This window comes from Olea europaea, chromosome 23, assembly GCF_002742605.1.
Source record: "Olea europaea var. sylvestris chromosome 23, O_europaea_v1, whole genome shotgun sequence".
Taxonomy (NCBI): Eukaryota; Viridiplantae; Streptophyta; class Magnoliopsida; order Lamiales; family Oleaceae; genus Olea; species Olea europaea.
In genome coordinates, this window is record NC_036259.1 from 3,027,219 (window position 1) to 3,041,233 (window position 14,015).

The following is a 14,015-nucleotide window of genomic DNA, read 5'->3' on the forward strand; positions in this document are numbered from 1 at the left end:
ATAATATGTTGGTGCACATTGTTCATCACACCCTATGCAATATATTCTATTATTCTTTATTTTTTCAAGGCCCTCCGGCTCCATATGAATTTCCTGAATGGCAGGTCAAGATTCAGATTAGTTAAAAAAAAATGATAAAAATTTAAATTAAACTATATATTTTATATGTTCATAATTTTATCAATTTTTAGTTACACATTTTATTAACTTTTATCAAAATTTACAAATAATTTGATTTTAACAAAATCAAATAGGAGCTAACTGTCTATTGACGAAAAATGATTTTTTGCCCTTGTTTGGGCTCTATTAAAATCAAATTTCCTAGAATGTATGGTTAAAAAAATAGGAAATTTTTTAATTTTTTATGTAATAATATTTTATTGGATAATGAGTCATTGAAAAGATCATAGAGAAAAATATATTTGGAACAAAATAGAATCCAAACGAAAGCTTAGTAAATATGTGGTTAAAAAATAATTAAAATTGTAGATCAACGTAAATATTTATTTTATTGAAAGAATGTGCAACTAGAAATAAGTTTGAGAATAAAAGAATATTTCAGTTGTTTCCAACAAATCTAAATTATCTCAATTCCTCATCCGTTATATTTTTAGAAAAAATATTTAAAATAAAAATTAAATTTGAAAATGCAAAATAACATAAAACTCTCCACTCTAATCCTTACTGGGCCGGCTATAGTCATTTGATTTTTAATTTTTTCCGATCAAAGCGGCAAATCAAATCTAATTCTTATGACATTATTAGTAAGAAATTTAACGACATTATATATATATTGTACAGAATTTAACCATAAATATATCTTAGAACCAATTTACCAAGTTAAATGAAAGATTTAGAGTGACAATTGAATTGATAGATTTTATCTTTACTGTTAGGTTGTGACTCAAATTTCTTGAGATTTGGAATTGTAGTTCATAGTGGAAGTCTACATAATTTTGGTCTAAAAGTACAGATAGATAAGAGATCAAAGAGAGCTTCATTTGGATAAGGACTTAAAGTGTCAAAGACTTCATTCATAGCTCCAAAATTTGATTCAAATAAATACTCCACAAGGTGTAGACTTTTCATAGACTCAACATAACAATTAGATCATTGTTTTATATATTAAAAAATAGAGAGAATTATTTAAATTTAGATTGAGAGAATTAAATCTTGTAAAGACAATTTTAGTTTCTTGGTATAATAAATTCTCTTCTTCTTTCACAAATTCTTATTTTTTTGTGTGATGCATTATTTTCATATTTCTCATATTTTTTAGTTCTTTAATTATTTGACCAAATTCTCAACAAATTGGTGTCTGTTACACTTTCAATTAAATGGTTTCAAATTTGGTCCAGATTACAATATTTACAAATTCAAATTAGTAATTGAGGTTACAAACTATTTATTAGACTAATATTATGATTTTTGAAAAATTGGTCTACTAAAATAGTTTATGATAGTAGTGACATCCTAAACAAGAGCGTACAACGTAAAATTTCAAAGCAATTTCAAGATCCTCAATTTGAGCAACTAATGCTTGTTCAAATTAAACAATATCGCAGCTAATTCTACCCTACGCTACATCGAGGGGCCGAAGCCCAATTTTACTTCCATATCATTTTTATTGGGGATGCACATGACTCGGATTGAATCGATTTCAAGCCAAACCTAAATCGAAATCGAATAGTTTATATATCGAACTAACCAAACAGATTCTTATTGAATAGGTTCGACTCCAATGGCATCTTCCAACTAGAATCTCGAATCTTGAACAATTTCCCAAATTCCAACTCTTAACAAATACCTTTTAAAAATTAATTTTTTCACAGTAAAATAATTTTGTATGTTTTCTTAATAAAATAATTTTGCACGTAATACAAATTTTATTTTTCTTATTTTTAACTACACATTATCCAAAAAAATCATTATTACAACCCTTTTTAAAAAAAAATAAAATGGGGCTCGAACATAGCCTAAATAAAAATGTAAGCATAGACTAAAAGCGTTCTTGCACAAGTTCTTATCCTACATCGAGCTATTGTATAATATGTTCGATCAAACAAGCATGATGCCTGAAAATATGTTGCTTTCATTATTTTGTGTAATCTGTACCCTGTTTGTTTAGTTAGAAATATGGACTAAAATTCAAGTTAAAATTAATAATTATTTTTAATCATATATATCATGGGATCCATAACTTTTCAACCACACATTCCATTAAATTATATCAAAATTTACTAAAAATCTATTTTTAGTATGCTTATAGAGTTAATATGAATTATTGACATGGATGAAATAAAGAATAACAATTTATCTGTTGTAAAATAATGAGATAATTATTGATGATTATTTAGTATTATCATGATACATATATAAGTTGTATATTGTCTAGAAGATTTATTTCATTCCAATTGTAACTCTTATTTTGGACCTATAAATATAGGGCATTGGTTCATAATGATATACAATTGAGTTTTGACTCTCTATTTCTTATGTTATTTTCTCTCTTTCCTTTAGTTTTATAACACATTATCAACACGATGATCTCAATACTTGAAGCTTGTCCAGGCAAATGAATTCTTTTCTCTGATTCTCGATCAAATCTATTTTTTTTTTTTTATCTCTAGTATACATATATACATGCATCTTGAAAATTTTGAAAAAGGGGACATTGAAAGTGGATGAATTGACTATCACGTGTATATATTGTATTCAGGTTTCATGGTAGATTTTTGCTCGCAAGTTATCCAATTTACAGAGGGATTTTCTGGAAATAAAAACAGAAGTATTTGGACTATGGGATGTTGAAATATATCACCTTTAATCATCGTGAAACCTTCTAGCTAGGTTCAATGCAATAGACAAATCAAAAATTGATACTCATGCAACAAGTAATTGATTCTATAATTAAAAAAAAAAAAAATATATATATATATATATATATATATGCTAATTATTTTTTAATAAAAAATTTGCACGTGATGTATTTAATTGTTTGTTTCTTTTTTATTGTTCGATTAATTATCACATTCCCTTTTTTTTAAAATACACATTATAGTTTATAAATTTAGTATGCTGGTGTCTCTCTGTTAAAATAATTTGATGGTGCTCTTGAAGTAGCACAACACTGTTAATATTCTAAAAGAATATAATTGCTTCTGAAAAAGCATTACTATGCAAAATATTTATATTTTATTAGAAAACATGTTCCTGAAGAATTCATGCTTTTAAATAATAATCTTTTATTACTCCTAAAGTAACACAACATTATTAATATCCTAGAATAATATTATTTGTTCATGAAGAGTATGTATTATAATTTTCAATATTCTAGAAGAATATTGACATATTGTTCATGAAAAGCATGAATTATAATTTTTAATATTTCAAATAAAGATATTGATTTATTACTACTGAAAAAGTAATAGTAAAATAAAAAGTACTCTCAAAGAAGTAAAATTCTGCAAATATTAATATTTGTTTAGAAAATATACTAATGAAGCGTTAATGTTTTTAATAAACAATAATTTATTGGTGTTCCTAAAATAGATTGAAGTTGTTAATATTCTAAAAGAAATATTATTACTCCTGAAATAGCACAATATTATTGACAAATATTTTAGCTAGACGTTACTTGCTCTTGAAGAGCATAATTAAATACGTTTTAACGTAAATTGTATTTTTACTCTTGAAAAGTAAATTCTTATATAATTTATTATTTCAAATAATAATATGTTATTGCTCTTGAATACGATAAATAACACTACGATTCTAATATGTAAGAGGAAAATTGATATTGCTTTTAAAGACGCGATAATAAAATACAACGTGCTCTTAAAATAGCACATATTTTCAAGAATATATCATGTGTAATTTATAAATCTGCGTTTATCCTTAAAGAAAAACATATGATTTATGTGATATGGACATTGATCATTATACGACTATATAATGTTTAATCATATTCTTCAAAATTAAATTACTGAATTATATCTTATATTAAACCAGAAGTTCAATTTGATAAGCATGACCTGTTGGATAATTACTAGATCAATAATGAAGCGAAATTAAAAATTCAATTGGATATTTAATAAAGATCAGAAGATTCTTCAATTAAATTATATATGATGTTCATCTCTTTCATGATTTTTTTTTTATCACTAGCTAAAATTGGGATTGAATTTCCTATATTTCTAAAAATCGATTCGGGTGATAAATGGGATCTCATCATCTTTCACGTTGATCATCTACATATTATTTGTATCTAATAGATTTGAAACATATATTAGATGATTGCATGATGGTCGCAACATAAGTTTGCAAAATTACTGCTCAAATTCTAAATTGTAAGCATAATTTTCAGATTATATATTCGAGATCGTGTCTTGTTAATACTAGTTGATATAAATCTCAACATTGTAATAAGTGTTAATTGAGATCTCGATAAATGGTTGGACATTATTGTTTGTTAAATGTCCCCAATTAATTTAATTGAGAGCAAGGTACTTCCCATTTTTGCTTGAGGAATTCCATTACGTATCATGCTAATATCACAGCTCTCCCTATGGTCAGAGCTTAATTTTTTTATCTAATTATTTCGATAGTATAGTATATGTAAAATTAAACTACCACAATGCAATGAGATGAAAAATAAAGAATACTGAGAATAAATGCGTAATTTTAACCCTTATCTTGAATGTGTGATATTTGATAGCGCAAATTACTGATTGTCAATTTGATTAGACAATTTTTTCAGCATTAGAAGGGACGAATTAAGAAATTGAAAATAATGTATAAATACATCATCATCTTAATCCTCAGACAATATCATTCGAACCAGAAGTTCGAAATATAATTTATTTAGATGCATTTACTGATCAAAGGGATCAATAATATTTCACGCACCATTTTTAAATGTTCCAATATGAATTGATATCTTAGAAGAACAATTTGATAGTATTATATTTGATATATTTGTGGCACGCTTGAAACATGGTGGTATTCGATTCTAGTACAAAAAATCTTCGAACGAAGATGGAGAAATTAGTAAAGATGGTCCCAATTAAGGAGGCATATACTCTTGATGAGTATTTATAAATAACAAATTATAAAATCTTAAAAGAGGTTCAGGTACCTGATATATTGAAAGTTGAGGCATCTCAATAAAATATTTCATTACGGAAAAAGAAATATAATCGAAAAAGAAAAATTATCGACAATACTTTTGCAAGCGATGTACTACATTATATTATGAATGAGGATGTTATCAATCGAAGTAATGATTGGTTGAAGGAAATGACACAATCATTCTAAATTAATTTTACTAGAGAAACCTAAAGTTTTTGGATATCCAGTCCGAACACCAAAATGTATATACTTATGCGAAATGAAAATGACAAAAGTAAAGTCGTAATATGAAAATATACGACATTTTTACATAATAAATGTCATAAATACTTATATAAATAGATAAATTATCATGTGGTGGATGTAATCATAAGTCTCTATTAGAGTGATAATGCATGAAATTTGATATGCATATAATAAATGTGATTATAGTCAACTTATCTTACATACAAATTTAATACTATTCTTGAAGGATTTAATATGTTTGAAGCATACTTCAAGTGATATTATCATAATGGGGAGTAAATACGTGAAATATTCTTTTTTTTTTTATCAAGATTTTGTCCCATTTGATTTTTATAACAAGGTTTTTAATGAGACAATTTTTTGTAACATATTCAAAAGAATAATGTACTCCTTTTCATTCATTAGGATTTTTCCCACAGGATTTTTCCTAATAAGATTTTCATGAGGCATATTCTTTTTATAATGATGTCCTTAACCTACAAGGTATTTACCCTCAAGAAGTATACTCTTATGTGAGACTCTGAAGATATCAATAAGAGCTATTTTTTGAATCATCATGTTACTACACTGATTAAACGCAGATAAAATATCTCTTATGAAGACAGTGTTCTTTGAAAATTATGCAAGACAACATGAGACATACTTAACTAGAAATTGTAATATTGAAAATATTAATGTACGAGACATGAATAGCTTGATATAAGAATTGAAATTAAGGGGAGTAGCTACACTTTTTTTTTCCCCTTCGATCAAGTTTTGTAACATTGGATTTTCTTGACAAAGTTTTAACGAAACAATATTTTATTACTCTAAATTATTTGTTTCTTTTTCATTTATTGGCATTTTTGTCCCATCGAGTTTTTTTTGTCAAACATGGTTTCAATTAGATAGTTATTGTACAAATAATTATCAAATGGGGAGTGTTGTAAAATAATGAGATTATTATTGATGATTATTTAGTATTATTATGATACATAGATAAGTCTTATTTTATCTAAAAAATCTATTTCATTTCAATTGTAATTCTGATTTTAGGCCGTATAAAAAAGGACATTGGTTCATAATAATATACAATTGAATTTTGACACTCTATTTCTTATCTTATTTTCTCTCTCCCTATATATATATATATATATATATATATATATATATATATATATATATATATATTACTTAACACTATGCAATTATAGAAATAGCGCAAATAGCTAAGAACCTATTTTTTTGCTACCATCATTCTCATTGTGAACTAAAGTCGTCTTTTGCCTTCTCAATAAAAAGACCTACGTACATGCAAATACCCTATCTTCATAAATATTATTAATTTTTTTTTTCATTTGACCACATTTAAAACATGATATCAGTCTATTCTTATTAAATATGAATTTTATAATAGCGATATTTAAAAAATATATTTGACTAAAACATAGAAAAAAATTTAAAGTTTACATAAAGAATGTATGACTGAAAATAAATTAAAAAAAAAAAAAAGAAATTTTAGAGAAAGGGATTAAGTCCATTGTTTGCCTTCCTTTATAAAATAAAACTCTTTAATTTTTATACTCATTTCAACCACATATTCATATAATAAATATTTTTCACATAAATTCAAATTTTTTTTATGTTTTTTAATCTCCCGTTCTCTAAAAAGTTACTATTCAAAAAAAAAATATATCCATTGTAAATAACCATTCAACGGGAGCTAAACAAGGCTAACTCGGAGTCAGAGTCATGGTGGGAGATTAGTTTTGATTCAAAATCCCGTCTCTCTCATTTTCTGTCTCACTCACAAGAAAGCAAACTTCACAGCCAAAAATAGCTTCTTAATTTCTCCATTGTTTACCCTAAAACAAACTGCTAAATTCCTCCTTTGTCCTTATATTATAACCGGGAAAGAGAGAATTTCGTTGGATAATTTCCACTTCTTTTTACCTGATATTTTATTTTTTCCTCGAGTTCTTTCTTAGGCGGAGAATTAGTATTGAAAATGGAAAGAAATTTCTTGGGCTTTACTGTGAAACAAGGGACTCCTGATGACACTACTGATCCAGGTACTCTTTTTCTTTTTATTTTCGTTTTGGTATTCTTCTTTAAATTAAGAACAACTCTAGTTTGTACTTTAATATTTTATGTTGCCATATGTAAGCTCAAAAAGGCAAAAAGAAACAAGGGATTTCAAGTCATTTTTTTAATTAACAAGATTATTCATTTTTACCGAATTTATGTTAAAGGTTTTTTTTTTTGTTTGTTTGTTTGATTTTTATTTTTATTTTTTATTTTGTATTTTTTATAGCTTTTTGCCTTGTTATTCTTTGAGTCGATTAATGTTGGAGCTGTATTTTTCATGCTCTGCGAGAATCATTCAAATGAATAATTAAATATTTCTCTATTTTTGATATTAGGACCTGGCCCTTGTTTTCCTTAGAAAATGAAACTGAAATTTCACCAATTGTCGCTACATCAACATTTTCCTTCTGTTGATGAAATTTCAATTCTCATCAAAATGGTGGGAATTTGAATTCCAGCTTTTCTTTTTATTTTTTGGATTTTTTTTTAGAATGGAAATAAATTTTAAGAATTATTGTAAAAAAATATTTTTTTTAATGGACAATTTTCATGTAATTTTTTTTTTCTTTTTTGGGTTTTGACAATAAGAATAAATTTCAACTCCAATACCAATAAATTCTATTACTTTAATTGACAATTTTTATTTAAAACAAAGCCAAACGAATATAAAAAAATACTTTTATTTCAATAATTTTCACGTGAAAAATTATATCAATCAAACACAATAATTTACAATTCCTAGGAAAATGATTTTTAGGTAATTTAATTCTCTGAAATTCGTTTTTTAGGTAATTTAATTCTATCTTTGCAATAAAACGGACAATATTAAGTAACATTGCTTATGTTTGAACAGTTCCTTCAAATTTTATATTTCATTTCATGCTTCTTGTGCTGCACCTCATTAGCCCATTATTCATTTTATTTTTTAAGCATTAGTTTCAAGAAGTTACTGACATTTTTAATAAATTATGTTCCTCCCATCAAAAAAGGAATAAATTATGCTAAACCGGGCTCGACGGGTAATTTTATAATTCCAAGTTGTGTAGTGATATATTTTTATACTGTTTTGATTAGATGGTTTTACATATTTTTTACTTGCTCTGCTTTAATTAATTCAATAATTGTGTATTATCATGTGCATGAGATGTCTATCAATCTTTTCTTTTTGTGTTGATCAATAAATTATGTAACCATGATTGAGTTATTGTACAATTGTCACATGTAATTCAAATTTATAATATTATTTTTTTCGTTTTTTATACCATTTCTGAAACCTGCCTTTATCAATTTATTGATTAGTTGTGAATTGTTCGGTAATTAGATCATAACAGATCTGTGTGGAAATAACAAAGGGTCATTATAGCAGGAAGTTTTATAGATCGATGTGATTTATTAGTAGCATTTTGTGTCGTATTTTGATTATTTAGGTCCGGCAAGAAGTTTAGCAATGCAGTGGTCATTCTCGAGCAAGGTTTCTGCTCCACAGGTCTTATCTTTTCAAGGAACTCCAGAAAACAAGTTGAAAACTGGTTTTGATTCACTCTCGTCAACTCGATTGGTGACCATTACAACTGCTGATGCTACCGACTCTAGTCTCAAACCATACTCTGGTGTTGTGCAGGTTTTCTTGCTGCCTCCTTTCTAACTTTTAGATGACTACTCTTCCTTTATTTATTCACATCTTCACTGGTTTTTCATTTTTCGTGCTCAGGAAAATGTTATTCCTGAAAAGCAAGGTGGACTTTATACAATGGCAACCTATCCCGGGCAGCACTTATTTGCACATACAATTACATCAGCCGCTAGCAATCCTGTTCACCAGTCTGTCATTTCGACTGCTCGACAGAATCTGATTGGTACTGCAATCCTGCAGCCTCCTTTGGAAAATTCAATACAAAATCCCGTCCACTTTGTTCCCTCAGGCAGTTCTGTAGTGGGTACCACTGATTTAAGGTATGTCAGAAGGCACGAAACGAAAGTAATTCTTTCTAATAAAAGAAAAATCATGAATCTGAGACGGATCTGTTTTTTTTTTTAGGAATGCTTCGACACCCTCAGGGACCCCCTCTCAGCTCACCATCTTTTATGCGGGTTCCGTGTGTGTTTATGAGAATGTTAATCCGGAGAAGGTATGGTATATCTTCTAAGATCTTCAGATGCTTTCTTGGTGCTGTTCTTTTTCTCATTATTATTATTATTATTGAAAGAACAGACACATGATATTAATCACAAGATACGTTTAATTAATAAAGCAACAGAAAGTAAAACTTGCAAAAATTAAAAGATTGAATACAGAAGATTTTTTGGCCGTAGCCCCAAGAATCCGGTGACCCTTTAACACCTAATCCTCCGTTTAGCATCCATTCAAGAATGGATATAGCTCTGCTGCACTAATATCCCTTAAAACTGACAACGAAGGTTACAAATGTACAGCCAATACAAGAGTATAGTACAAGAGACTTCTCTCTTCATAAGAAACCAACAAATCTAACTTGAATCACACAAGAATCAATAGATCTCCTTCACAAACTCAAAAAATAAGAACTCTCTTGTTCTTACAAATTTTCACTCAACAAAACACATGTATTCTAAGGCTAAAACATCAAAATCATCACTTCGAATGAGAAGTTCAAACTGTAATGACAAATTAGAAAACTGTAGCAACAGAGACGAAGAGAGCTCTCTCAAAGACGAAAGGCCAGAAGAAAATGAAAATCTATTGCCAAACGAACCGTCCAAGCCATATTTATATCACCAGGACCAATGCATCATCCAATGGTAAGTAAAATGCCAAATATCATCATCCAGTTAAAACCGTCATTTTATAAAAGCGTGTTTTAGAAATGCATTTTTAACTGAAAAATATGGGAGCACAATAGAACCAGAGTTCGAGTCTTAACAATTATTATTATTATTATTTTATCAATGTTTATAGGCTCAGGCTATTATGTTATTGGCTGGTAATGGGCTTCCGACAACTGCTACCACACCGTTCCCGACAACTCCACTTCAAGCATTGATGCCCAGGTCGTTCAGTACTAACGGTTTTGTTGATAGTCAGCCTTATGGCACATTACGTCGTTCAACGCCTATACCACTAACCACTGTTAGTGCTTCTAAATCTCCCAGAGCTTCTGGTAGTGACAATAACATTATGGTTGTAGAACCGATAAGATCTGTACCGGCTACCTTCCTTTCACCAGGTACCTTCCTGTGTCATTCTAAATGATTTTCCAGTATTTGTATGGGAGTTTGAGTAATTTTTTTTTGGGTAGAATTTATGCAAATGCATAACAGAGGTATTTCTTTCATTCAGATGCTGTGCCACAGGCTCGTAGGAAGTCTTTGGCTCGGTTTTTGGAGAAGCGCAAAGTAAGGTAATCAAGTGGCACTTTCTACATTTAAAGATCCCCAATCCAATTGAATTGAAGTTCTACTATAGCTTATTGAACGTGTGGCGTTCAACAGAATTACATTATAAATGGGAATTTATGTAGCTCCGTAGTTGGGACAACACTACGTTGGATTGAGGTGGATTCATTTTAAAGCCTTCTATACCGTTAAATTGACTTTGACAGAATGAGAAAGACATGATAGAATCATAAAGAGTCAAATTACAAGGAATAATTAGAAATATTTATATTAATACTATATCTAAAAGTAGAATTCATAAATGAAGTAGACAATTGAGGGGTAACTGGAACCAAAAACGATCGAGTAAAAAAATCAAAAAATCTATTCAACTCATTTAGAGAATCCTAGTTTTCTCGAAGCTTCTTGTTCATACTTCTCCAAGCTCTAGAGGATAAGAAAGGACACACCTATTCATATCCTTTGAAGATACAATAGTTCTTTACTGTGCCAGTAAGAGAGTATTATCCATCTAATTTGTCTTAAGCTAATCACCCCTCAAAGGTCTTGGACATACTCCATGCTGTCGCTTGGTGCATTAGGTAGAACTCCACAGATGCTCTTCTTTATGCCGTAGTTTCAGGAAACGAGTGAAAAATAGAAAATTGATGATTTGTTAATTGGTGTGAATGTTACAGGCTGACTTCCATTTCTTGCTAAAAATTGCTTTGTTGTCCATTTTAGGGTAAACAACACGTCACCTTACTTCAACAAAGAATCTCCTGAAGCCACTCCTGGATCTGGTAGTACAAGCTCCTCTGTGAGTCCTTTGTGATCTTGTCCATCAATTAATGATGAATGAACCAAGTTCTGGGGTGACTGGAAGGCTGTTTTCGATTGTCATCATCTTTATGATTATAGCCGGTTTTTGGTGTGTTGTGATCCTGATTATTGCTGTAGTCATTTTCCATTATAACTAGAAAATATGAATTTTACTTTTAAAAGTTTGGCAGAATTCTACATTAATTATTGTTACGTGTATAGTGCTTGTTTAGGAAAAACTCGATCTCGGACGACTTTTGAAGTAAAAGAAATGAAAAATGAAAGAAAAGAACACGAATGGTGCATCCAATTGCAAATTGGAGGAATTCTATGTGGGAAGTTGAAAATAGGGATTAAAATGAGTTGGACTATAATTGAACCCTCGATTGCAAGGCAAATATGTACCATTCGATCACAGCCTCTTGTGATCCCCAACCCCACGATCGCATGGTATAAATAGATAGCAAAGAATTTGTTTTCTTCTATACTTTAACCACTTCTTTGAAAGCAATTTGGCCTTAAAATTTAATAACTTAAGAAAAAAGGCAATATTCATTATTCTGGAAATTACCACTTGGAGAAGAGAACTAGAAAGAGAAAACCCGTAAAAGTCTTCACAAATCGAAGATTTGTGGCTCGAGATTAACAATATCTAGCAAGGGAAACCATGGATTTATAGAGGACTCCATGTAGACATTCAAGGGAGGTGAAGTTCATCCTCGATATCTCTTTGCAAATAGATTTTCAGGGTGATAAGTACTCAATTTTGTTTTATTTTGTTTATTTGTTTAATTTTAGCATGCCAGGCCAAACTTCTTGTGTTGGGATGGCCTTCGTTTTCAATTTTGATTCAAGGCTTATTCTTTTTATTTTTAATGTTTTGCATTGATTGATTGATTGATGTCATATTTTAACTTCTCATTGGAATGATTCATCAGCATTTTGCGTATATGTGACTTATTTTGTTTTTGGTAAGTTATAAATAGATTTAACTCGTCGTTATTATCACATAAGGTCCTATAAATTTCAGAGATATTTGTTTAAGCCTTAAGCTATCTATATTATGAGTTTGTTTGCCCCCATTCTTTTCCAATTTTTTTCAAATGTTTTCAAACAATATTGGGCCCCACGCAAGACAATTTCACGTTTCCTCTGACAATAGCTCATTCCCCAGCCATACAGCTTTGAAGTGACATTTACAATTTTTTTACTTTCCATTAATGCCCTTTACTTCCCATTAGTGGCTGTCACCTGTATTTCCAATTAGAATCTGAGGGCAAAATTGGTAGCTTACTCTCCGCAGTATTTTTCAATTCTTATTTTTTTGGACATTTGCCTGACTTCTTGTCCTATGTTATCAGTCGTATTGTAGGAGAATGAGATTTGGTCCAAAATAACTCATTAAAATGAGTACAAAATGGGCGCTATAATTATGTGATGGAATATTTTCTAGGTATTTGAATACATGATAGAGTTATTTTAGGTCATACATAGGGATAGACAAAATGAATCAAGCGATTCTTTTTAAATTAAATATTCAAACGAGTATTTGAATCGAAAGTCGACGGATTTGATTCAATTCTTGATTTTAGACCAAGAATCAAAGAATCAAATAAGAACTTAATTTCAAATAATCGTAGAAGAACCTAATTTTCTTAATTTTTTCTTTAAATTTATTCATCTTAAATAAGTCAAATTTTTTTTATTTTTTAAAATAAATTTGTTAACTAATTAATTTAGCCTAAACCCAAAATTTGATTTTTCTATTTCTAATTTTCAGTCAAATCCCAACTTAATCAAATTGACATAAGTTTTACTTAAATCTATTATTCTATCGTAGTGTCGTTTCTACCGTTCTGGAGAAATCGAATTGGAAGCTCGACTACACCTCTCTTTATTGTTGTAAGCTCGTTATTTTTCTCTTTATGTGATTTTAACAATTAAATCTATGAATAACTTAACAAAGGGAGGTACAAAAAATATATAAGATTAAACTATGTTATTTTATAATGTTAAATATATCATTAGTTAAATTAATGTAGTTTTGTTGTAAATATTAAAAAATTAATTATCGTATGGAACTTGGCAATATGATAGGAAAATAATGCATGATGGGTATAAAAATAAATATAGTTTTGTGAAAGAGGAAAAGTCTATCACTCTTGTGCCATTAACACTGACACAAATGTATGAGGACCAAATCAAATTGAAAAATGAGGAAGAAAAGAGAGTGAGAGAGTTAGAGAAAATGAGAGAAAATAGTGAGGTGATCGGTGAGAAAGAAAAAAGAGTGGGGCCACATAAGAGAAAAGAAAAAGAGTCTTCCGAGAGGAGATAAAAGCCGAAAGTGAGTTTCTTTGCAAAAGGAAGTGAATTGAAAAAGGCGATAGTGGAGAGAC

General features: G+C 29.1%; 1 protein-coding gene across 1 annotated transcript; it reads left to right on the forward strand.

The window, feature by feature from the left end:
* Positions 1-7,087: 7,087 nt before the first annotated feature.
* LOC111372122 (protein TIFY 6B-like) lies at positions 7,088-11,910 on the forward strand. Its single transcript, XM_022994302.1, has 7 exons — positions 7,088-7,427; positions 8,871-9,064; positions 9,155-9,396; positions 9,482-9,572; positions 10,379-10,646; positions 10,760-10,820; positions 11,539-11,910. Exons 1-7 carry the CDS (start codon positions 7,364-7,366, stop codon positions 11,627-11,629), a joined length of 1,011 nt encoding a protein of 336 aa, XP_022850070.1. The 5' UTR covers positions 7,088-7,363; the 3' UTR covers positions 11,630-11,910.
* The last annotated feature ends 2,105 nt before the right edge of the window (positions 11,911-14,015 follow it).

What these genes read in the sequence shown, in the direction of transcription:
- LOC111372122 (XM_022994302.1), top strand. Translation starts at nt 7,364, where the DNA reads ATGGAAAGAAATTTCTTGGGCTTTACTGTGAAACAAGGGACTCCTGAT. An exon ending in TGATGACACTACTGATCCAG is followed by an intron (nt 7,428 to 8,870) that starts GTACTCTTTTTC and finishes TTGATTATTTAG; the next exon opens with GTCCGGCAAGAAGTTTAGCA. An exon ending in TTGGAGAAGCGCAAAGTAAG is followed by an intron (nt 10,821 to 11,538) that starts GTAATCAAGTGG and finishes TGTCCATTTTAG; the next exon opens with GGTAAACAACACGTCACCTT.